General features: G+C 37.5%; 1 protein-coding gene across 9 annotated transcripts in view; it reads left to right on the top strand.

Moving 5' to 3' along the window:
- Positions 1-26,698, top strand: part of UBE2Q2 (ubiquitin conjugating enzyme E2 Q2) — a 59,771-nt gene that overhangs the window by 28,450 nt on the left and 4,623 nt on the right. For 8 of the 9 annotated variants that reach the window (XM_035259329.3, XM_078333977.1, XM_035259327.3 and 5 more), the window contains 7 exons: positions 3,421-3,561; positions 5,860-5,944; positions 7,581-7,641; positions 8,703-8,793; positions 14,304-14,362; positions 21,374-21,422; positions 21,911-22,006. In XM_035259329.3, the coding sequence (XP_035115220.2) occupies positions 3,421-3,561; positions 5,860-5,944; positions 7,581-7,641; positions 8,703-8,793; positions 14,304-14,362; positions 21,374-21,422; positions 21,911-22,006 (582 nt within the window). The remainder of the gene's footprint in view (positions 1-3,420; positions 3,562-5,859; positions 5,945-7,580; positions 7,642-8,702; positions 8,794-14,303; positions 14,363-21,373; positions 21,423-21,910; positions 22,007-26,698) is intronic. The other variant, XM_035259332.3, reaches the window with a different exon arrangement.

Here is a 26,698-nt window from a genome sequence, read left to right as displayed (position 1 = left end):
TCTGGATGTAACATGCCGTTGGGTTTTGGCTGTGTCTTTTGATTGGGGGATTTAGTCGATTTAAATTTAGGGTTACTGCCATTTGATGTTAACTGGCTGTTTGATCCATTCATTGACGAAAATTCTTCTTTATGTTGGTGCTCTTTACTTTTTGGTATATTTTTAGTAAGGCTAATACTGGTTGTTTCTTTTTGTGTGTAATGCCTCTTTCAGAAGCTCTCGTAAAGCAGGCCTGGTGGTAATAAAATCTCTGAGTACTTGCTTGTTCATAAAAGATTTTATTTTTCCTTCAGTTGTGAAGCTTAGTTTGGCTGGATATGAAATTCTGGGCTGAAGGTTCTGTTCTTTGAGGATGTTGAATATTGGCCCTCACTCTCTTCTGGCTTGTAGAGTTTCTGCTGAGAGATCTGCTGTAAGTATGATAGGCTTGCCTTTGTGGATAACCTGACCTTTCTCTCTGGCTGCCCTTAGTATTTTCTCCTTTGTTTCAACCCTGGTGAATCTAATGATTATGTGCCTTGGGGTTGCTCTTCCTGAGGAATATCTTTGTGGTGTTCTCTGTATTACCTGGGGTTGAATATTGACCTGCTTTGCTAGTTCAGGAAAATTTTCCTGAATAATATCCTGAAGGGTATTTTCCAGCTTGGATTCATTCTCTCTGTCACATTCAGGTACACCTTTCAAACATAAATTTGGTCTTTTCACATAGTCCCACATTTCTTGGAGACTTTGCTCATTCCTTTTTATTTTTTTATCTCTAATCTTGTCTTCTTGTTTTCTTTCATTAAGTTGGACTTTGACCTCTGTTATCCTTTCTTCTGCTTAAACAATTCGAGTGTTTAAACCTGTGCATACTTCTCGGAGTTCCTGTATTGTATTCTTCAGTTCCATTAATTCACTTATATTCCTCTCTAAGTTGTCTATTCTCAATAGGATTTCGTCAAACCTTTTTTCAAAGTTCCTAGTTTCTTTACGTTGGGCTACAACATGTTCTTTTAACTCACAGAAGTTTCTTATCCATTCCTTGAAAAGTGATTCTGTCATTGGGATGCGCTTGTTGATGTGGAACTGTGATCATCTTTAGAGGGAGAGGCATTCTGATTTTGAGTATTCTCAGCCTTTTTGCGCTGGTTTCTTCCCATCATTGTAAATTTATCCTCCTGTCGTCTTTGAAATTACCAACTTTCAGATTAGGTCTCTTGATTGTACCTCCAAGTTGTTAGTTCCCAGGGCCAGAACGGCGGCGTTAAGACTGATGGTGCTTTTCTGCCCAGGATTCTCCTGACTGGCTTCCTTCTTGTGTCCATAATGGGCGACTCTGCCTTCCCCGGGCTCCAAACCTAGGTCAGAAGGGGAACCAGTCTCGTTTACTCTGCGCCAAGAGCTGCAGCGCTGAGGTGCCGTCACAGCCGCTGCGCCGGTCTCAGGAGTCGTGCTGGGGACCCGTGTGGGTCCTCCAAACCTAGGTCAGAAGAGGAGCCGGCCCTGTTTACTCTGCTCCAAGAGCTGCCCCGCCGAGGTGCCAATGAAGCCGCTGCGCCGGCCACAAGAGTTGCGCTGGCGACCCGTGTGGTTCCTCCACTAGGGATCTTCTGCTCAGTGAGCGACCAGAATTTGAAAGTGTGGTGTCCTCTAGTTCTCTGCGCTTTGACTGAGAGCTGGAATCCCGAGCTGTTATCGATCGGCCATCTTGGATCATTCCTGGATGCTTTTCTTTTGAGAAGGAAGGTTGATGTGTTGAAGTCATGAAAAGCAAGATTGGCTGGAAAAGGCAGATGGTTAAAAGTCTTGAATTAGAGACAAACATATTTCTATTTGATGTGATTATTGATTGGAAGGCCTTAAATAGGCAGGCAATAGTGTGCTGAGAATATTGTTTGAGAAAGATAATGTTGAATTCTGTTTAGGATGTGCTAATTAATACTCAGGGAAATAAGTTTTGTGAATGAGACCGTGACTAAGGTACTAAAGGCATTTGTGAGAATTGTGAGGAAAACACGTATAGCATGGGAGATCAGGGCTAAAAGGTGCACACTAGGAGAAGAGAGCTCCATGAGGTATGGAGTTATGGGCAGAGTTTGAGTGAGAACAGAGCGTTATAGGACTTGAAGAGATGGCATTCCAAAAAGGAAGCCAGGGAGGCGAAGGCTGCAGTGAGCTGAGATCTGCCCACTGCATTCCAGCCTGGGTAACAGAGCGAGACTCCATCTCAAAAACAACAACAACAACAAAAACAAAAAAAGGCCTGTTGAATCTGGATAGTAGATTAATCATTAACCTGGTCTAGATATCAGTGAATTCGCTGGCTTGGGGGGGTGGGAAAAGTCAAGATGAGTATAATTTACTCCTTTAGCGATTTCGGCAATTGAGGTAGAGAAATAAGGTAATTGCAAAAAAGTTAGGATTTTAAAAATTCTGCATAGATTTATATATGTGTAAGAATAGATAGTATGGGAAGGGAGGAAGCAGAATGATGTAAATAAAGATATTGGTCTGGGGCATTCAAATTCTTTTTTTCTTTTTCTTTCCTTTTTTTTTTTTCTCTTTGTTTTTGAGTTAGGGTCTCACTCTGACACCCAGGCTGGAGTACAGTGGTGTGATCGTGGTGCAGCCTCAGACTCCTGGACCCAAATGATCCTCCTATCTCAATCTCCTGAGGACCTGAGATAAAATTCTTTTTGTAACTTATTTTCTAGTTACAAATGCCAAAAGATGCTTACTACATAAAACTTGGAAATTAGGGGAAAGCACTAAATGTCTCCAGAAATAACAACTAAAATTAACTGAAACTAACATTTCAATATAAGTTCATCTGGTCTTTCTTTTTCTGTGTGTATATATGGCATAATTGAAATTCTTTCTACTCTTTTTTATATTCTGTTTTTCATTAAAAAATTTTTTTGATACAGGAGAAATTATGCTATGTTGATATTTCAGTGGCCTCTTAATAATTTGCTATTTTTGCGCATGGAGATTTTGTGTTTGTTTTTGTGGTTGCAAGATTGAAATAGGTATCTTTATGTCTAAATTTGTGTCTACAGTTTAGTTTCTTAGAATACAATTCTAGAAGTTGAGTTCCTGGAACAAACTATGAACACTTAAGGTTCTTGATGCCTGCTGCTAAACCGTTTCAAAGGTTCCTCTTTGTAGGAGATATAAAGGATGGCTTATTTTGTAATAGTTATGACTTTGTAAAGCTTTTAAACCTGCTTTACCCAGAGTCTAGCTTTTAAGTAAAATAGAGGATATAAAAGGAGGGAACCTCTTGAATTGAATGTGGGGGCTTTTTCTCTTTCCCTGTAGGATAGATATATTCTGTTTCTTGTCTCCCAGTGAGTCAAGAATAATTTAGCTTTTGGCGTAAGAAACTACTGAAGAAAAATAGGTTGAATAAGCTAATATTTTTCTTCTTTTTTGCAGGATATAGAAGACTTAGATCACTATGAGATGAAGGAAGAAGAGCCTATCAGTGGGAAAAAGTCAGAGGATGAAGGAATTGAAAAAGAAAATTTGGCAATATTAGAGAAAATTAGGAAGACTCAAAGGCAAGACCATTTAAATGTAAGTGTGTAAATATCTAGAACCTGGACTTTTGTGGTTAAGTAATTACAGTTAATACCAGGTAATTCATTAACATGCCTATCTCAGCTGCCCTCCTCCTCCATTCCTGCCTTAGTGGTGGATTTAATCATATGTTTATTTTAAAACAGGGTCTTTCTCTGTCATCCAGGCTAGAGTGCAGTGGCACAATTGTAGTTCAATGTAGCCTTGATCTCTCAGGCTCCAGTAATCCTCCTGCCTCAGCCCCCCAAGTAGCTTGGACTATAGGCATGTGCTACCATACCAGGCTAGTTTTTTTTTTTTTTTTTTTTTTTTTTTAATTTTTAGTAGAGATGAGGTCTCTCTGTGTTGCCCAGGCTGGTCTTGAATACCTGAGTTCAAATGATCCTCCCATCTCAACCTCCCAAAGTACTGGCGTTACAGGCATAAGCCACCATGCCTAGCCTTAGTCATATGTTTTGTTGCCCTAGATTACCTTTTGTCTATGAATAGCCACTGCTCTTCACATTCTGGAACCACCAGCTGATCCCTGTATATGCCCCTTTCCAGCCTGTTGATGCTGTTACTCTGCTTACCTTCCTCCCATGGGATCTGTATATTCAAATTAATCCTCTTCTACAAAATACAATTCAAGTTCTTTCTCCTTTGTGAAGCTGACTTTGGTCTGTCCTGCTCTGACTCACCCAAAAGTAATTTTTATCCTTTGACTGAACATCTTTTTGTTTCTTTGAGATGAAGTCTCGCTCTGTCTTCTGGGCTGGAGTGTGGTAGCATGATCTTGGCTCACTGCAACATCTGCTTCCTGGGTTCAAGCAATTCTCCTGCCTCATCCTCCTGTGTAGCTGGGATTATAGGTGTCCACCACCATGCATGGCTAATTTTTGTATTTTTAATATAAACAGGGTTTCTCTATGTTGGCCAGGCTTGTCTTGAACTCCTGACTTCAAGTTACCTGCCTGCCTTGGCCTCCTAAAGTGCTAGGATTACAGGCATGAGCTACTGCACCTGGCCACAACTTAGTATCTCTTTTATGCGAAGCAGCAGGATGTGAAAGAACACTGAGTTTGGTGACAAACACACCTTTTATGGTTTCACTTTCCTCAACTCTAAAATATGGCTACACAGTACATACCTTTGGGATGACTGCATGAAAAAAAATGAGAATGATGTGTGCATGTATATAAAATGCTCAGAGTAGGGAAACATCAAATGATTGTCTGAACACTTACTACTTCCTGCCTTGTATTAGGGCTATTTACCAACTCCATGAAATCTGAGGACCAGTTACTTTGTCTTGGGCACAGGTTCTCCAAAACAGGGAATGAATTGTTAGGCAAGTAGCTGCCAAGTGTTGAAACCAGCTAGATTACTCTCCCTCCTTCAATCTTACTTATATATTATTTTATAATTTTAGTAGAGCAAAGAAATTTAGTCCACCTCCATTTCTAGATGACTTAAAAAACAAAGTTTGTATCATTTGAATTAATGATAACTACTTTCCGTGTCTTGTGATTGATTCCAGTTTGAGTTACAGTCAAAACAACTATAAATTATGGAACACTTTTGCAGGACCGATACTGTGCTAAGTACTTTATACTTCACATATCTTCACATTTAGTCTTCACAGCTACCATGTGAAATAGGTACTCTTCATATTTTAGAGATACGAAAAGCTTCTCATATTTTGTAGATATAAAATGAGCTAGGAAACTGGATTTTTTTTCTCCTTCAAAGCACAATCTTGAAAGTCTTTAATTTCACATGACCAAAAAATAATTCCATTTATATGTAGTCTTAGGATAAGATGACGATGTGTTTTCATCTTTAGAGAAGGCTCCGCACTGAAAAACTGAAACCAGTTGCATATAGGGATACATGTTTCTCACTTTAAAGTGTCTTAATGTGTGAACTAGACTGTGTAATAGTCTTGCTAGTAGTCTTATGAATGGAAGTCTATTTTAGTTAATGTGTCACCTTGAGTGTCTTCTAGTATTTTCAGAAGTTGCTGAGGTTTGGAATGGACTCATACCAAATTCTGTGCTATTGTGGAGTCCGTGGTGGTCTGGACATGTTGACTAGACTTTTTCGCATGATAAGAAATAGGAAATGAACCAGACTTGTGCCTAGTTTTGTATCCTCTTGAAACTTCATAATGCTTCATTTAATTGGACTCATTTTTCTTAAAATGTTGAGTGGTGGTCCATGTTTACTGTAATCTTTTGTGTCAGGTTGAAATACCTTAAATCTTTAATTACTTGGCTCAACAGACCCTGGTAAACAGTGGCTTTTGTGTTTCAGGGTGCGGTGTCTGGGTCAGTGCAAGCTTCAGATAGACTTATGAAAGAGCTCAGGGACATATACAGATCACAGAGTTATAAAACAGGTAAGGATCCCTGGATCCCTGCTCTCCTTATGGTTCTTCTGCTCTTTTCTATTGTCAGGTTGTAAATGTCATTTCTTAAAACTGGACTGAAATGGAAATGTTTACTGGCTTTATTTTAGGAATGTGAAACTGAAATGCAATAAAATTCCAAAAGATGTAGGGGTAAAATAGGATAAGTTATTTGTTTTTTGGATTAAAAAAGGTTTTTTAAGTCCATTGGAATTTTGTCCTCTTCCTGATACAGAGTGATTTTCTGGTGAAAGCTTGAGCAATATTGCTTAGAAAGTAAATAAGAATAAAGCATTTCATTGTACAGAGAATGATTGCCAAGTTGGTTTTTATTATTCCCCACCCCCATTTTTGAAAGCAATATCCTCAACTCTTATTGTAGAGATAGTTAGCTTATTACCTTTAAAATATGTAGGTTTTTAAAGTTTTCATTTCATTGTTTGACTTGAGTATTCTTACTCAATATGACTTGAATATTATGGAACCTCTCTAAGTAGAGGTAAAATTCTGATATTGTTACAGAGATTCTAATAGTATGGAATAAAGTACCAAACTTTAATTTGAAAAGATAGGATTGGTTGGATTCAGTGGCTTACACCTCTAATCTCAGCACTTGATAAGAGGCCAAGGTGGGCAGATCATCTGAGGTCAGGAGTTCGAGACCAGCCTAGTAAACATGGCAAAACCCCATCTCTACTAAAAATACAAAATTAGCTGTGTGTGGTGGCGTGTGCCTGTGATCCCAGCTACTCAGTAGGCAGAGACAGGAGAATCACTTGAACCCGCGAGGCAAAGGCTGCAGTGAGCCAAGATTGCAACACTGCACTCCAGGCGGGGCAGCAAGAGCAAGACTCTGTCTCAAAAAAATATATAAGATAGCATTATGATGCATTCAGGAATTCTTAGCATGAGCAAATCAAAATTATTAGAACTTGCTTAAAAAAGAAAAACAAGGAAAAACCCTTGCTTTATAGAGTACAGGATAAGCCAGACTTGTTTCCGAGACGTTAGAATTATGGGTGTCATTACTGTTTTTTGTGTAAGAAGTTTGAAAGTTTATTTGTAGAAAGCTAATAAAGTACAAACATTTGAATACTGGTTTTCTTTTTAAATATTAAGTAATCATTTGTTTCAGTATTGTTTATATAGAAAAAAACAGATATTGGGTGGAATTGGTTAAAGCATATCCATAAAATAAATTGCAGCAAAGTCATGAAAAATACCGTGAATGGATTTATGTATACTGACTTGGAAAGATGACCCTGAAAGTTGAAGAGGGTTATAAAACAAAATACGTGGAAGGATTCCATCTTTGTAGAAATGTATGTTCATGGAAGAAAAGTCTCAAGTACATGTGATTTTGTATAATCTTTTTTTCCCACTCAGACTAAATGGTAAGCAGTTTTTCACCTCATTAAAGAATCTTCTCAATTGATGGCTATAATTATCTGTTAAGGGCATAAGATACTCAGCTGCAGTGGTGTAATATTTACTATATAGCTTAGTTGTTCTGGGTTTTAAGAGCAGAATTTTTAGCTTTTGTTGACTATTTAGTTTATACATTTTTGCCATAGTAATAGTTATATAATCAAATGAAGAGTAGCTAACGTGCTCTATATCTTAACAGGGATTTATTCAGTGGAACTCATAAATGACAGTTTATATGACTGGCATGTTAAACTGCAGAAGTAAGTGGCTTTTTAATGCTAACCCACTCTTTGCAATGGTAGACTATCATGATGGAGGTTTTTTCCTTCTAATTTGATACCTTTACACTGTGGCTTTTACTTAAAACTTTAGACCTTGTTCCTATAGAAATAGTTCTTAGATTGTTTGAATAAGCTGCTTCTGACGCTGAATAAGAAAGTGAGAAAGAGGAAGGACAAAAGGAGGGACCAGCTGCGGGATAAAGTGTTTTATGGAGTTCTCAAGAGCAGGGGAACTTAGAAACAAAAGTGTGTTTAATAACTTCATGAGACTGACCATGATAATCAGTTTATATTTGAAATAAGGGGTCACCCAGTACTTTGGGAGGATGAGCTGAGAGATCTCTGGAGCCCAGGAGTTTGGGACCACCCTGGATAACATAGCAAGACCTCATCTGAAAAAAAAAAATTAGCCAGGCATGGTGGAGTACACCTGTAGCCCCAGCTACTGGGGATGGTGGGAGGCTGAGGCAGGAAGATCTTGTGCTCTGGAAGTCAAGAATGCGGTGAGCCACTATATTTCAGCCTGGGTGACGTAGCGAGACACCACATCTCTTAAAAAAAAAAAAAGTTGCGGGGAGGTGGGATTCAAATTGGCCAAATTGGATCTGTATACATAAGACAGTTGTAGACAAATACAGATTTTTTTAGTGATTTAACTTTTCATAGTTCCATCCATGGCAAATTTTCCTTTTTGAAACCCTTGGCTAACAATACAAGTTTAGGAAAGCATATTAAACTTTTTTTGAGTTCTTGAGAAAATTATATACAGGTGACTTTTCTTTTAGAGCGACTACAAACTCTAAAACCCCTTACTAGATTAGATTTTAGAGTATTATGGTCTATTTTGGACATTTATTCCCAAGGAGCTGGGAGCTATAGTGACCTCTATTTTTCCTGGTGATATAGAGCACCTTTAGACTTCTCTTTCTGGAACTTAATCCTAGGTACTCTATTTTAGCTGTCAGACTAGTTCATTTCTGAGTTTAGTTAAAAAATCTCTAACTTTTAATTTGAACTGTTTTTTGTTTCATAATTCTTAGGGTCGACCCTGATAGTCCTTTGCACAGTGATCTTCAGATCCTAAAAGAAAAAGAAGGCATAGAATATATATTGCTTAACTTCTCTTTTAAGGTAAGAGAATACAGAACACCATATACTTCCAATGGGGGCATATACTTATACAAGGGCTTTGGAAAACAATTTGGTGAAATAGAAGATACTCATACCCTGTGGTTCAGAAGTATTGTAGACATACTCTTCGTAAGACATGAATACTTAAGTGTACCAGGAGACACAGGAATGTTCAGAGCAGCATCATTTATAATAGCCCCAGACAGAAAGTAACTCAGGTGTTCATTTCAATAAAATGGTTTACAGCCATGTAGGACAAGATGGGGTGGATCTTAAACACGATGATAAGCAAAAGAGACTACACTCCAAAACCTAACTTATACGATTCCCTTTATATAGAGTTCAAAAACAGGTAAAACAAACGTTGGTTAGGGCATACATTCTTAGTAGAGGCAATGTCACCTGCAGTGGAGTGAAAATTGATCTTTAGAGTGAAAACAATCTTAGCTATTATAATGGTCTGCTGCCCTCCAAAGGGCTACATAACATAAAAAGATATACAATCTATCTGTGGTGTTAAAATTTCATGGAGCAGGGGGAATAAAATTAGAAAGAAAACTTCTAAAAAGCCTTTTTGGGGGGGCAAAAATGAAAAGAAAACTGAGAAACACTTATTTATGGATTCATACTAGGGTAGTAAAACTACCAAGAACAAAGAGGTGATTACATACAGGTTAGGATAAGGAGTGGGAGGTAAGGAGGTATGAACTGAAAGATACATCTGTGGGCTTCTTAGATACTGGCTGTAATGTATTTCTTGACCAGGTTGGTGGTTACATGGGCACATAATTTATAATAAATTCTTAAGGTGTACCTCTGTATTTTATGTACTTTTCTGTATTTACGTGTTATATTTAATAAGGTTTTTTGTTTTTGAGACAGGGTTTTGCTTTTTTCTCCCAGGCAGGAGTGCAGTGGTGCAGTCTCAGCTCACTGCAACCTCTACCTCCTGGGTTCAAGCAATTCTCTAGCCCAGCCTCCTCGTAGCTGGGATTACAGGGGTGCATGACCACCTTCGGCTAATTTTTGTATTTTTAATAGAGAGGGGGATGTACCATGTTGGCCAGGCTGGTCAAACTCCTGACCTCAGGTGATCTGCTTGCCTCAACTGCCCAAAATGCTGGGATTACAGGCATAAGCCACCATGCCTTGCCTAATAAAGTATTTTTAAGATGCTAAAAATAATGGTTAAAGAATAGCAGTGCAATCTAGAAAAAATGTTAATGATTTAATATGGATCTGGATACAATGTAATGGTTTAAAATTTATGGGTATATGAGATATTTTGATGGAAAAAATACTTCCTTTGTACTTGCAAAAACGATAGTAATAATTTTCTAAAAGCTTCTTACATAGTTCTTTTATGTGTATATTTTGGCTTGGGGATATATCTTATGATTGAACTTTCTTGAAATGACCCAAATTTCAGTATTACCTGTCACTATTGTTATCATAGAAACTGTTGTGGTTGTCAACTGGGTTGTCTTCCTAAAGTATGAATCTGGTATATATTGATTGAAGTTGCTAATGGCTACATTTTTGCTAATTCATATGGGGAAACAAATGAAGCACCCAGGCCAAAACCAAAAAAACAAAACACAAAAAACCAGGAAGGTATCTTTCTTTTTAAAACATTAAATCATATGTCCATATGCTTAACATCAAACTTAAGAATATAACCTTTTTGTTTTTTTAATCAGTCCTTGTAGCCCCTGGTGTGCCCCACCCTTGTCATGTCCTCTTTGAGAGAGAACTTTATGGGAATATGAAATTCTGGCCAGGAAACTGGAGGATTTGTGACTGCAGGTGGTGTTTTCATTATTTTTTCCTGCTCTAGGTAAAACTTCAGGGAGGGCATGCTCTGGGGAGGTAAATGGCTGAAATTCTATTGGATTTCTGTTTCTGGACCATGGTTCCTGATACCAGAAAGAAGGGCCTTTTCTGGGCTTGGAGTTAGTTTTTCTTAAGAGGCCAGGGAAGAATGTGATTGCCTTGAGCAACTGCTCTTCTGAAGAGGACCTTAAACTGAATTGCCAAGTTATTAGTATCGGGATTCACAGACTTTGGAGGATAGCAGGTATGCCTTGGAAAGATTTACAGGAAGGAACCAGAACAATATATATTTGTGGCATCTGATGTCCACAGTGATAACTTTAGAGTCATGAATATTAAGAAAAATGGAACTTAAGATAAAGCATAACACAAAGATGGGAGTGAGGGCAGGAGGGAATGCGACCTGGTCAGCAAATTGGTAAATCCAACGTGCTGTGCTTTTAAGGAAGTCATTTTCTGATGTTACAGACAACATCAGAATTACTGAATTGAATTCTGAGGTAGTACTTTAAGAAAGGTGTATTTAATCGGCCGGGCGCAGTGACTCAAGCCTGTAATCCCAGCACTTTGGGAGGCCGAGGCAGGTGGATCACGAGGTCAAGAGATTGAAACCATCCTGGTCAACATGGTGAAACCCCGTCTCTACTAAAAATACGAAAAATTAGCGTGTGCCTGTAATCCCAGCTACTCAGGAGGCTGAGGCAGGATAATTGCCTGAACGCAGGAGGCGGAGGTTGCGGTGAGCTGAGATCGCGCCATTGCACTCCAGCCTGGGTAACAAGAGCGAAAGAAACTCCGTCTCCAAAAAAAAAGAAAGGTCTATTTAGATAAGTTTAGGTTTATTTAGAGAATCGTAGCCACGATTGGGAAGAGATTGTATTCCATGTCCTAGGACAGGTGGTGACATTGTGGATTTGGAGAGAATATGGGGGGGTTGATGTTAGCTTGTCTTCAGCTCTTTGAAGGAGCATATATATGGAAGCATTATTTTTTATTTGTTTTTAGTGAACACAGGGCACAAAACTAGAACTAGTAAGTCAAATTACAAAGAGGTGATTTTCAACTCAATATGAAGTGATTTGTTGTAACTATTTAGACCCATCTGATGATGTAAAGTAGAATGTTCCTCATCCTTAAGAATAACTTAGAAGGCTGAGTTATTAAATGGAAAAATCAGGTGACTTCATGAGATCCTTGTAGAGCCTGAGAGACTGGTTCTAAGTTAATATATACTAAGGTAACTCAAACTTCTTAACAGTCACCCTCAACGTTTTTTTCCCCCCTCCCTGAAGAACTCTCTTTATTTCTGTAAAATCTAGATTCCTGAGTTCTAGGGTATAGAGTTTATGGAATGGAGTCCCCAGGTTTTCATGTAGAAGACTTATTCTGAACTGTTTACAATGAATTAAATCATACATAATCAATGGAGAGGTTTTATAGTCATTCATTAGGGATTCACATATTTAAAAATCTAAATAGGCCAGGTGCGATGGCTCATGCCTGTAATACCAGCATTTTGGGAGGCTGAGACAGGTGGATTACCTGAGGTCAGGAGTTCAAGACCAGCCCGGTCAACATGGTGAAACCTCCATCTCTACTAAATATACAAAAATTAGCAAGGCATGGTGGCAGGTGCCTGTAATCTTAGCTACTCGGGAGGCTGAGGCAGGAGAATCAATTGAACCCAGGAGGGGGAGGTTGCAGTGAGCCAAGGTCATGCCATTTTGCTCTAGCCTGGGCGACAGAGTGAAACTCCGACTCAAAAAAAATGTAAATAATGGATTAAATGAAGTTGTACCTTTACCAAGCTTTACATCAACCTCTATACTTTTCATTATGTCTGTTAAATATAGATGAAAGGTGAGCTACTTTATTTGAAAGGAGATTATAATTACTGTCATTAAGTTGGTATCTTGTGTCATTAAGTTGATATCTTGTGGATAATCTTAAATTTCTATTGCAAGATAAAAAATGATTTCTTCTTATCCCTCATCTTATATCATCTTCTTCTCTTCATTTATTTTTATCAAGTCTGATGATCTTTGTCTTTTAATTGGACCCATTAGTTGTCCTTGTTTATATATTTTTTCTTTTCCTTGTCAATACAAGGACCTTAGAACACTGTGAGTTCATGTCCTGCCTGCCACATACGTGCTGCTGTCATCATGCACTTTAGTTCTATGCTTACCTAAAACCCTACACTTAATTATGTAATGAGTCAGTATTCACTTAGATCCACATGCATATTTGCTCTTTTTCATGCTCTTTACTCTCCACATTTTCATTGAGGATCCTTTCTCCTGTCTGAAAATATCATTTAGTATTTCCTTTAGTGTGAGTCTGAAGATAAAAAGAGTTTTTATTTCATTTTTGAAGAATATTTTCATTGAGTGTAACTTTCTAGGTTGGCAGTGTTTTCCAGCACCTCGAAGATATCACTCTCTTACCCCAGCTTCCATTGTTTCTCTTGAAGTATTTATGGTGGTTAAATCTCGTGAAGTCTTTGGTTGGTTTTGGAAAATTCTCAGCAACCGTATCTTCAGGTATTGCTTCTGTCCCATTCTTTCTTTCTTTTTTTTTCCCTTCCAGAACTCTACATATGTAATAAACTTTTCAGTATATTTTTTATTTTCTCCATTTTCTACCATTTTGTCTTTCTGACCTAGTTTCCAGTTTACTGAATCTCTCTTCTACTAAGTTACTGCTGTGGTTAAACTTATCCATTAAGTTATTAATTTCAGCTATTGTATTGCTAAATTTCAGAATTTCCATATGGTTCATTTTTTTATAATTTGCATTTCTCTGCCAGGTTTTCAGTCTTGTCTTTTCTTTCCTTATGTTTGGCAATAACTCTTATCTTGATCCCTTGTGATTTTGTGTCTGTTGTTTGCTTCTCTCATTTTCTGTTATGTCGACAGTCTTTAAGTCTCGTGTGGCTTATTTTTAGTGGTAGATGTTATATATGAAAAATGGTATAACTAATTTGAAGCCTTGGATGATATTCTCCAGAGAAGATTTGTGTTTTTCCTTGCCGGGGCCTTGGAAATCAGCAATCCAGGATTGCCTCATCCAGTCAGGAATTGAGGTGATTAAAGCTGGCCATCATTCCCTGTTAGGGCAATTTGCAGCTTGTTCTTCAGGGTCCCAACCTAAGGAGTGGGAGACTTAGCAGGGCCTCTCCTCGGGGGAGAGGTGAGCTTCAGTGTTTATCTTTTTGTGGGTTCACTGAGTCTGAGTTTTAGCTCAGCTTGTTAACCTCTTCTTGTCTCTTCTGTCATTGGAAGAAAACCCAAGGGGTTGGGGGAAAGAAGACCCTGCTCTCTGGTGTTCCCTTTTCTTAGCCCTGAAATTGTTACGTTTTGTTCACCTTTCTAGTTCTTAGTCAGGAGCTTGATCTAAATTACCTAGTTTATCATTATTGGAATGGTTCCTGTATATAGTTTTATTGAAGTGGCACCCCTTCATATATTCATGAGTTTACCATAACACTGTTCTGTTTGGGCCTGATTTTAACCTCATTTTTATTTGCTTTGGTTTTCGTTTTGGTTTTGGTTACTAACTTTATAACTCTTACCCATTATCTGATAATAAATGTACACATTCTTTATATAATCTTTTAAAATCTTGAAAGTAGTGTAACATTGAGGATGTTCTTAACTTGCTTATTTGCTTTTTAGGATAACTTTCCATTTGATCCTCCATTTGTTCGAGTGGTGTTACCTGTTCTCTCAGGAGGGTAAGTTTAAGTGATTACTTAAAAAAATTTTTTTTCAGTTTTAATTTTTTTTTTAATAGAGACAAGGTTTCACTATGTTGCCCTGACTGGTCTTGAACTCCTGGGCTCAAGCGATCCTCCCACCTTGGCCTCCCAAAATGCTGGGATAACAGGCATGAGGCTACTGTGCCTGGCCTACATTTTTTTTTTTTTTTTTTAATATAGCGTGCACCAGAATCATTTGGAGAGTTAGTCTCAGTGTTTGTGATTTCAGTAGGTCTGTGGTGGGGCCCAAGTGTTTACATTTTGAAGAAGTTTCCAGGTGAAGTTGATGCTGTTGTTCTGGGGCCTACGTCTGGAACCATTGGTTATAAAGCGTTATGTTGTTGATAGGTAGAGTTTTTAATGATTCATACATACACATATTTATACATATACACACACACATGCTTTTTACCATTAAAAAAATGTTTTTCAAATGTAAATTGTGATTGAGGATTTAGAGAATGTTATGATTAGAGAGTGGTCCCCACATGCTTGTGATCCTATTTGGTACTTCTAGAAATAATCACAGGAAATCCCATGGACCTATGGAGCTGGCTGTCTAATTACTTCTAGAGGTAATAGTTGCAGTTTAGTAGAGTCAAATGGTAATTGTCATGCAATTTTACTAAAATTCATATTGCTTCTTTTTATGGTTGGAAATCTTATAGAAGGTAGAGAAAAGATCACAATTTGTTAGGTTAGTTATGAAATGTTCTGTAGACCCTCAAAGTATGAACAGTTTAAATTGAGAATTTTCGAACACTCAGCTGACTAATTCTATTATATGCCATAATCTATATTATGGTGATTAAAATCTAAATATATCCAGCCCTTACTTTGATCATTTCTATGGCTGAGATAGTAATAGTTGCATTAGGGTAAAAATATGAGTGACTACTTCAGACTTCACAACTTTCCCCAGAAGAGCTGTGTTCCTGCGATTATTTTTAGTTGTATTTGCTTTACATGCTTATGTATGTGTTTTGGGGGCTAACATCCTGTTAAGAATTATTTCTGTGTAGTCAGAGGACATATTAACATTTTATGGTGTTGATACTACAGAATAGTTATTTGGGCATGATGTCCATCTGTAAAGCTTAGGGAAACAAAGAGCGTGTGTGTGTGTGTGTGTGTGTGTGTGTGTGTGTGTGTTTAATGTTGGTATTACATATGGATATGCTGAGCTCATTTTGAGTTCTGCCACATGGTAAAGCAATATTATTTTTATTGAGACAGGGTCTTGCTCTGTTGCCCAGGCTGGAATACAGTGGTGCAATCATGGCTCACTGCATTCTCTGCCTCCTGGGCTCAGGCTGTCCTCCCACCTCAGCCTCCTGAGTAGCTGGGATGCCACCATGCCCAGCTAAGTTTTATATTTTTGGTAGAGATGGGGTTTTGCCATGTTGCCCAGTTTTGTTCTTGAACTCCTGGGATGAAGCCATTCACCCACCTCAGCCTTGCAATACTAGGATTACAGCTGTGAGCCACCGTGTCTGGCCCAATTTTGTTTTTTAAAATTATTTATTTACTTATTTTTTTGTTTCTGCTTTTTTGTTTTTTAATTTTATTTTCAGTTTTGTTTCTTAAGGGTTTACTTACCTGACACCTGTAGCCTAATCTTTGCCATATCCCCCAAAATATCCTGTGAGTGCTAATATAGTGGGTGGTTGTTGTTGTTGTTGTTTGTTTGTTTGTTTTTCTGAAATGGAGTCTTGCTCTGTCTCCAGGCTGGAGGGCAGTGGTGTGATCTCTGCTCACTGCAACCTTCGCCTCCTGGGTTCAAGTGATTCTCCTGCCTCAGTCTCGGGAGTAGCTAGGACTACAGGTGCACACCACCATGCCCAGCTAATTTTTGTATTTTTAATAGAGATGGGGTTTCACCATATTGGCCAGGAAGGTCTCCGTCTCTTGACCTCGTGATCTGCACATGTTGACCTCACTAAGTGCCAGGATTTCAGGCGTTAGCCACTGTACCTGGCCTAGATACAGATTTGTTAATAGATGTTTGTTTTGAGGGGATTGCAAGGTTTTGGGAAAGCCAGGTTCAAAATATCTTTTACCAAAGGACTTCTAGGAGACTTAATGCTGTTTTCTTTTTTTTTTTTTTTTTTTTCAAATTTGTTTAATAATTTACATGATAGCTTCTCAGAGGATGGTGTGCTCTGGCTTACCCTCTGGGAAATGCTGCTCTGTTGGAAATTTCCAGTTTTGAGTGATTCCCACGTGTTTTCTGCTGCAGAGCAGGAAATGCTGAAGCATTCCCTCAGAGCAGATGTTACAAGTCTCCTTTTGACACGTTGTTACAGAGTTGATCACAAGTGTAGTATTACAGTGAGTGGAAGTCCCAGGTTGGGTTTGAAACAGAGTTGTTTAGAATTGTGTACAGTTTTATTTTGTTACCTTTAAAGCTTCCCTATACTGTTTTTAGATTGGGCAGTAAAATTGCTATAAAAAGTACTTCTTTTGTCATAAAACCTAATGATAGTTTTGGAAGTTGAATGTTAGGTAACTCAGCCAAATATTTACATATACAAAATAAACCCAAGACTGAAAAATAGTAAATTTTTAACCTTTCTGTCTCTTGTTTACAACACCAGCCTTTTACTAGCCACTAAGCCATAGTTCTTAAGTTTTTCATAGTTTAATGTTAAAATATCTTTAATGAAACCTTTACTAATTGGGGAGAAATGACGTAACTATTGTGCCGTTGTGCTTTAGGTGTGGTGGTGTTGTTTTTTGAGACAGAGTCTTACTCTGTTGCCTAGGCTGGAGTGCAGTGGCGCAACCTCGGCTCACTGCAACCTACACCTCCTGGGTTCGAGGTATTCTCATGCTTCAGCCTCCTAAGTAGCTGGGACTACAGGCACGTGCCACCACACCCAGCTACTTTTTGTATTTTAGTAGAGACAGGGTTTCACCATATTGGCCAGGCGTGTCTCAAACTCCTGGCCTCAAGTGATCCACCCACCTTGGCCTTCCAAAGTGCTGGGATTATGGCGTGAGCCACCGCACCTGGCCAACTGTTGTGCTTTAGTTTTATGCACTTGTTTATAAAATTGTGTGTGTTTACTCAGTATTCCCATAAACATGGGAAAAGGAAGGCAGGTCATTTTTTGTTCAAAATCTTATTTGAGAGAAAAAAAATGATCAAGGAAAAGATTTAGAAGAAATTTACAAATTCAGAATAAATATATAAAAACTTTTTTTGTTGTTGTTTTTTTGAGGCAGAGTCTCATTCTGTTGCCAGGCGCCAGCCTGGAGTGCAGTGGCACGATCTTGGCTCACTGCAACCTCCGCCTCCTGGGTTCAAGCAATGCTCCTGCCTCAGCCTCCCAAGTAGCTGGGGCTACAGGCGCACGCCACCATGCCCAGCTAATTTTTGTATTTTTTAAGAGATGAGGTTTCAGCATGTTGGCCAGGATGGTGTCCATCTCCTGACCTCATGATCTGCCCGCCTTGGCCTCCCAAAGTGCTGGGATTTCCGGTGTGAGCCACCATGGCCAGCCTATAAGAACATTTTTATCAGAACATTTTAAAATGTGATATAGAATTGACCAGTATAGCTTTTCAACATTTTATTGTAAGAATTCCAAGAATTTGTTTATGACCTTAGTTTACCACCTAGAACAGAGACAAATACATGAAGTTATGAATAATGCCATTTTCAGTTTTAAAATCTGTTACATAGTTTGATTCTTTTATGCCACAGTGTTATCATTATTCAAATGAATAATTTGAATAATAAATCAGCTTGTAACCTACCCAAATCTTCTGATCCCTAATAAAGTGTTTTTCATTATATCAAATGCCAACTATATAAGGTTAAGTACTTTGTTGATTGTCAAATGCTAAGCATGGACTTAATTTATCAGGTTTAAAGCAGCAAAGAGTTGCTCTGGCAATAGTGACTTGTAGACTTCATGAAGTAAGTGAGATCTCAGCTGGGCAGTGAAATGTGAGTGGGGTTTGGTCATCTGGTGGAGGTTGAAGGAAACTTATTTACATGGGTGAAAGTAAACACAGTCATGTATCCAGGAAACATAATGAGGGATTCTGAGTATATGAGACCAGTTTGAGCTATAACACAAGGAGGGTAGGATTCATGTAGAAGTGTTGTAGGAAGTAGTGCTGATGTAGTATTTGTACTTAAGTGGTTTCGTGGATTGGTGATAGATTTTTTTTTTTTCCTGGTAAGTAAACTGTCACCCTGGATAATCATCTTTCTGTATAACTGGTTGAGAAACGGAAATAACAGTAAAGAAACTGTTGTAGAGTAAATCTGGTGATAGCAGAAGAGAATATGAGACACATTGTGCTCACAGAGCCTAGAAAGGTGTGACAGTAGTTGAGGGCCACACTGTTGTCTTAGAGTGAAGTGAGGAGAGCCTACATTGGTTTGGTAGTTCTGGGAATGGAAGGAGGAATGAAACGTAAAAGCTCATTGGAAGCAGAATCAAAATGGCTTGGTCTTCATAGTCAACTATCAAGTGAGGAGGAGGAATTACTGGCTGACTTGGCAAGAAGTAAAAGATGTGAAATACTGATAAAACACAATTCTGGCCATCTCAGTCAGGGTAAAGCTGAAGCACTGTGTGATTCTAGATAGATTATTGATCAGTTTTGTTCCATGTATTTTATATCCCATATCTTCTAGCTGTGACCCTATTTTTTGACATAGCAGTTTATATATGATAAAGCTCACCCTTTGAAGTGTACAATTCGGTGGTTTTTAGTATATTCGCAGAGTTGTGCAGCCATTACCACTACCTAATTTCAGAACATTTTCATCACTTTTTCAGAAAGAAACCCTGTACCCATTAGCAGTCATTTCCTATACCCCTCTCCCCCACCATTGATCCTGGCAACCTCTCATCTAATTTCTGTATCTCTGTAGATTTGCCTATACTGGATATTTCATATAAATAGAATCATACAAAATGTGGCTTTTTGCAACTGGTGTTTTTTACAGTGATTTAAAATCAAATCCTGAAGAGGCTAAGCTTAGGATAGTGTTTGCTGTACAACTTTGGTACCTGAACTTGTTTAAAGTTGAAAATATTATATTACTGTGTCCATATATGTGGCATATTATCCTTAGGTGACCCTTACTTAGATTATTAATATTTTATGCCTCGTATACTTGAACTGTCTCAGTATTCAGCAGGAACTCTTTGGAGGCAAAGAGCAGTAAGAATTTGAAACACATACTGACAGAAGTAGAATTGACAACTTTTAGGTAGAAATGCTGCTGATAGTGTATATTAAGGAAACGTTTACTTATCTTTTTGTGTAGGTACTAGAACTACTTCTGTCTTGTGTTTAGACTTCAACAATATTTGTTGTAGATATTATGTACTTGTACAAATGCACTTTCTTTTGTCCTGAAAACCCAAAAACTTCCTTTCTTCCCATCTCCTGAGACTCTGCACCCCCAAAGGAAGAGTGGGTACCTTAAAGGAAAGGTGGTGATGGTTTGATAATGAGTAACAATGTCTGCTGTATACTTTCTTTTCCCAAAACAAGTTCCTGTCTACCATCAGCATTTCCAAAATTTGAAGATCATATGTGGTGTTAACTCATTAACCAATTATTAGACTTTGAGCAGTTGCAGAACCAAAATCTAAATGAGTACCTGGATCTTCTAATTCTGTTAAGTCAGTTAGTGCACATTATGCATGATAATCCTTTAGCCCAGTAGGAGATTTAAAGAGTGGAGGATAGATTTCTGTTTCAGAAATAGAATATACAAAGAAAAAAAAATTTTTAAGCCTATCATTCTTTACCCGATTTTAAATTTTTAGAGAGTTTTTCTTTCCCTTCCATCAATCTTTCTCTTTGAAAGGTTTCAGGGTTTGTGCAAAGCAAATGGAAAAGACACTTGCTTGGATTCTTTGGGGTGGGGGAGTCAGAGGGCTTCTTTCCCTCATTTTATTATTAAATCATGTCACTATAACAATGATTAGTGTGAATGGTCTACAGCAGAAGTTTTTAGATGCCTTCTCTGCAAATAAATTTGATACAAGGATATCTTTGGTTATCTGGAATGGAAGATGTGCAGGCTAGAGTGGTCTTGCAAGTCTTATGTGGGGTGGAGGGGGGAAGACGGCATTTGGAAGAGTAGGAAGCAGAAGGAATCTCAGGCAAGGGAAAGGTATGGGCAGAGCCCTGGAGGACAGAACAATTTGTGGTGGACTTGGTGTCCACATAGACTTAATCAGTAATCTTAGCTTTTGTGTTTTCAAAATTGCCACAGTTTTTCTTCTTAAACTGTCAACCTCTTGATTTTTAGGCATGATATTTATGTATTTTGAAATTTAAAATAACATTAAAGGAGAAATGGAATTATTTTGTTTGAGAAAGAGTTAAAAGGGTAAAAAATTTTTATCTAAATGATTTCCTAATGGGAGATTCGAGGTACATCCTTAGAACTTGTCTTTGGTGCAGAGAGTAATCTTAAAGTCTAGAAAGAGCTTGAGGAGTCTCAGAGAGGAGATCCATGGTCAGAACCATTTGATTCTCACAACAGAATGGATAAAAACAATTTGAACCATAAAAGTATGCAGATGTTCATATTATGCATAGGATAAGGTCAATGCCATTGTCAGGGGAATAACTCTTGACTGTAGAGAAAGTTTCAGATGTAAAGAACACTTGAATGCCATTTAAGGAAACTGGTTTTTCTGCCCCTATTCTTTGGAATATTTAGGGCTAAATTCTTAGTTACTGACATCATAAAAAATCTGAAAGTATTCTGTCCTAAGAACCATTTGAAAACATTGACTAGAATTTCAGAGGTATGACATTAGTGTGCTAATGTTAGAATTTTTAAATTACCCGTAGTCCTGTATCCCTAACAACTGTTTGCATGTTTACATGGTATTTTCTCATCTTTACTTGTGTGTGTATTTTCTTAGTAATGGCACTTAGAAATTGTTTAAGGAAGAATAATTCTCAAGAATTTCGTGTGATTACTTTTTTCTTTTTAAGGTATGTATTGGGTGGAGGAGCATTATGTATGGAACTTCTCACGAAACAGGTGAATTTTCTTACGGTACTCCATTTTCACCCTCAATTTAGTGTTTTGGTAATGTAAATTAGATTGTAAGTAGAAAGTTCTTCTGTAATAGTTCCTACTCTTAAAGAAATTTTAGTTTATTTTTTATATAGCTCCTACTTTCAAGAATGAAAAAGGTAAACCAGTAAAATGACATTGTACTTGGTGCTGAATCTATGCTAGGATAGGAATTAAGAATGACCTTTATTTAAGGTTCTAATTTGCTCATGTTGGGCACTTGGAACATAGGTTTGTTGTTGTTGTTGTTTTGTGTGTGTGTGTGAGAGAGAGAGAGAGAGAATGAGAGAGAAAGAGATTCTGGAAATGGGCCAATTTTACTTTTCCCCCTTGACTAGAGACTTTTTAAATATTGATTTGCTGCTGTTGAGTTACATGCCATTTTGTTAGGCTTTCTCAAGTGGGAATCAGAAATGCTGCCATATTTTAGAGATGTTTTGTTCTTCCTATAGGGCTGGAGCAGTGCCTACTCCATAGAATCGGTCATCATGCAAATAAATGCCACTTTAGTCAAAGGCAAAGCCAGAGTGCAGTTTGGAGCAAATAAGGTACTTTTATTAAGAATTTTACATAAACCATAATATAATACTTAATATTACTTTATGAGGCCTCTTCCTGTCTTAATTCTTTTATTAGATAGTTTCATTTTCATTTGGTTTGTTTTCTTGTTACAAAATGTGATCTATAGAAAATATAGAAGTATAAGAAAATTAAAAGTACTGATAATTGCTTAATGATTTAGTATCTCTTCTTTTTGTTATATTTGCTGTAGATAAACATGTCTACAGTTGTAAATTTGTCATTGGTATGTATACCCAAATATGTTAAAAATTATATGTACTTTGAAGTTTTAAAAAATTGAGTTCATGTTATAGAATAATTCCTGGTAAGCTTTTATTTGCTAGGCTCTAGTCTTTTTATTTATATGTTTATTATTACTTTTTTTTCTTTGTGCCTATGCTTACCAAGATTTTTTTTTATCTTTTATTTTTTATTAACTCTTTCAATCCTCTTAATAACTTAAAAAGTAGGTACTATTGTTATATGCATTTTGTAGATGAGGCAACTGAAGGATACAGAAGTTAGATAACTTGTCTAAGGTCACAAGTGGCAGAGCAAGGATTGGAACCATGCAGTCTGGCTGCCCTAGCCCCAGCCAAGAGGAGCTGAGGGCAAGCCATGAGGCATAAGAATGTTGGTCAGACTAATTTTCTGTTAACGTGAAACATAGGTTGTAACGTTAATTTTAGGACATTAGCAAGAAAGCCTTCCAAAGCCAGATGTTTCTTACCATGATTTTTAGCAAGAATTTGTAGTTTTTAAAGGCAAGATAGTGCTCTAAGAAGCTTCCATTCACTATGGAGGGAACGGTAGTTGAGTTAAATAGTGAAATGCTGGAGCACACAGCCTTTAGGGCAGCTTCTGACCTCTTTCTGTGGTCAGGGAAGGCACCTATCTTTCCCTGCTGCCCATAACCTCCAGTCATTCTCTTACAGAATCCCCTAGACTGTGATCATATTCAGATGAGAGATCTGTTTTGTTTTTCCAGGGTAGGAGGAAGTGAGTCACCACCTATGCTAAGCAGTCTAATCTGTGTAGATGAGCAAGGTTGGGGAGCCAAATCTCTTGGAGAATCTCAGGATTATGCAAGATGGTAAAGTAGTCTCATGTTAGTGGTATCTGCAACTTTTATCAGAAGCAGACACAGATGCTTTATATAGGAAGGGATCTCTAATTTAAGCCTGTAGGATTCCCAGAGTTTAGAAGCAGGCAAATATGAATTCAGTCAAATCATAGCATTCAGTCAACCCAGCATATTTGAGAATTGTCAGAAACAATAAATAATAGTTATGTTTCCCAAAGACTGTAGGTTTTAGAATTATCAGATACAGAACAGACTTCAGATACTAGAATTATGAGAAAATAGTTACATGTGAAATCTAATATAAAGAAAAAAAGATGGAATCATAAAATTGAGCAAGCAGCAAGCCCATCAGGAATGATAAGGAAGACCTGAAAAGAAAATGGATGAAATATAGCTTACAGAAATAAACTATAGCTGGGTATGGTAGCTCATGCCTGTAATCCCAGCACTTTGGGAGGCCAAGGCAGGAGGATGGCTTGAGCCCAGGAGTTCAAGACCAGCATGTGCAACATGGTGAGAACTTGTCTCTACAAAAAATACCCCCTCCAACCAAAAAAATTAGCTGGGTGTGGGGTATATGCCTATAGTTCCAGCTACTCAGGAGGCTGAGTTGGGAGGATCACTTGAGCCCAGGAGGCCAAGGCTGCAGTGAGGCATGTTTGTACCACTGCACTCCAGCCTGAGTGACAGTGAGACTCTGTCTCAAAATAAAAAAAGAAAAAATGTAACCACTGAAATAAGAAACTCAGTAGTAGACACCAGAAGAGAATTAATTGATTAGATGATTATCTCCCAACAAATAAGTTAGTATGTTACATAGAGAGACATGGGAATAGATGATAGGGCAGAAATTGCTCAGGTGGGTAGGGGAGAGATCAGAATGAGGTCCAAAATATGTCTTAGGGGAATCCCAGGAGCAGATATTAGAATTATACTAGGAAGTGAGAGAAATAGAAGTTTTAAAGGTGATTTAAGCAAGTCTACATAAATCAGTCACAACAAATGTAAATGGACTAAAGGTACCAGTTAGGTTGAATTTATAAAAGAAAATCCAGCTGTTTTTTAATCATTATATTTTTAAAGATACAAAAAGATTGAAAGTTTATATTTTTATTTTTTGCCTCATCCAATATGTATTTAATCTAGATTTACATGTTGCTTTTAGTTGTCATCGCTGTAGTTCTTTAATCTAGAGCTTTTTTTTTTTCATGGCCTTAACATTTTTTGAAGACTGCAGGCCATTTCTTTTGTAGACTCCAGAGAAAGTTTTTATAAATGAGAATGATAAAGATATGCCAGTATACATTAGCCAAAAAACAAGTGATGGAGTTTTAGTATCAAACGAAATAGGATTTTGGAACAGAAAGCATTAGTAACTTGAGGATAAAAGTCTGTTAATTAAGAGAATGTAACAATTTTCATATTTTATGTATCAAAATAGCCTCAAAATACAGAGGAAAAACAGATAAAACCACAGGGAGAAGTTGACAAGTCCACCATCATAGTTGGAAATTTCAGTGTACTCTGTTTACCATTAGTAAGATAAACAGAATGCCCATATGTAGATTTGAATAACCAGTGAACAGGAATGGTATTATGGACAAATACAGACCTCTGTACCCAATAATTAGATATAGATCCTTTTCAAGTGTGTATAGACTATGGAAGAAAAATTTATTATAAATCTACAAGGCAATTCAGAATATTTAAAAACAATTGGTACCATCCACACCATATAATTTATAATTTAAATATGAAGCAGTTAATGTTAGAAGGCAGTAATGAAGAGATTAACAAAAATCTATAGACATTTGGAAGTTAAACATTCTGGTAAATCATGAATTTAAAAAGTAAAATGAAATTTTAGAATGCTCTATGAACCATAATTAAAATACTAAAATTTTGTCTGTTCCTCTCTCCCCTCCTCTCCTTCCCTCTTACTATCTGGAACATTCAAGAAGCTGATCTTTTTCAATGAACAACACCTCAAATACTGAAAAGTAGAAAAGGACAGATGTCATTCTCTGATGTTAGTTAAATCTATAAGTTAGTAACAAAACCAGAAAACAATTATTTATTTGTGGAATTTAAAAACTCATGCAAACAGCCTTTAGGTCAAACAGGGATTTGAAATTAAAACTGCAGAATATCTAGAGAATAGCAATAAAGCAATTATTACTTATCAGAGACTAAAGAAGAGCTCAGAGGAATGTTCATTGCCAACTTCTTATGCCCTTAAGAAAAGAATGAAAATTAATCAAGCCTCTAACTCACTGTTAGGACAGTAAACAAAAACCTGAAGGAGGCCAGGGACGGTGGCTCATGCCTATAATCCTAGCACTTTGAGAGGCTGAGACAGATGGATGGCCTAAAGTCAGGAGAGACCACCCTAGGCAACATGGTGAAACCTATCTCTACTAAAAAAAAAAAACCCACAAAAACAAAATGAAAATTAGCCAGGCATTATGGTGGGCACCTGTTGTCCCAGCTACTTGGGAGGCTGAGGCAGGAGAATTGCTTGAACCCAGGAGGTGAAGGTTGTAGTCAGCTGAGATCAAGCTGCTGCAGTGACAGAGTGAGACTCCATCTCTAAAAAAAAATCTGAAGGGAAAGCAGAATGGGGAAATTATTGAAGATGTACAAGCAGAAATCTGTGCATTAGAAAAATAGGAAGGGCTAGACAGACCCCCAGTACAGTAAAGCCTCTGCAGAAACATTCGTTTTAACTGGGGTTTGAGTACCTTGCTACTGGTAATTGAGACTGGTAAGGCCAGCATTATTTTCTCCTTGTATTTTGGGTGGTAGGCAGTAGGGTTGGGAAGTGACTGCTTCAGTCTCTTGGGAGTTTCAGGGTATGTGTACTTTTTATGTATAGTTTGTGAATCTTTTATTTTGTCCTTTTTGTGAAAATACTAAAAAAAAAAACTTTTTCATTAATGTTAAAAACGTGTTACTATACATTTCATGTTTAGTTTATTAAGTGCATTATGGCAGGGTTTTACCATTTTAAAGAGCTCTTAGATGTTGAAAAAGACTACCGTGTAGAAAAATGGGAAAAGTGCTTACATAAATTTAACATCATGTTTAAAAAAATGGGAGAAGGATATAAAAAGTCTGTTTACAGAAATAGAAATAAATAGCTCATGAACATAATGGAGACATGCTCAATCTCAATAATAGAAATACAAATCAAAACTATACTTGGAATCTCTCTTAGCATATTGTTAGAAATCACAAAGATTTGAAGTACTGTGTTGGTGAGGCAGCACTGAGGCACTCTCATAGATGGCTGGTGGGCAGACACATTTATACAGTTCTAGAGGGCAGTGTATACTGAAAGTTACTAAGGCATATATCTTTTGACCCAGCAGCTCTACTCTAGGACATTTTTACCAGTACTCAGCAGATATATGTACAAGGTTGCTGATGGCAACACTTTTAACAGCAAAGTATTGACCACAACCTGATGTCTACCAATAGGGGATTGATTAAATATTTGAATATCCATATAATAGAAATATTTCAGTATTTAAAACCTATGTTCTATACTGATATGGAACAATCTCCAAGATATGCTAGATGAGAAAAGTGGCAG

The sequence above is a fragment of the Callithrix jacchus genome, chromosome 8, assembly GCF_049354715.1.
Source record: "Callithrix jacchus isolate 240 chromosome 8, calJac240_pri, whole genome shotgun sequence".
NCBI classification, from domain to species: Eukaryota; Metazoa; Chordata; class Mammalia; order Primates; family Cebidae; genus Callithrix; species Callithrix jacchus.
Note: the sequence above shows the minus strand (reverse complement) of the source record. Positions and strands in the feature narration are given on the sequence as shown.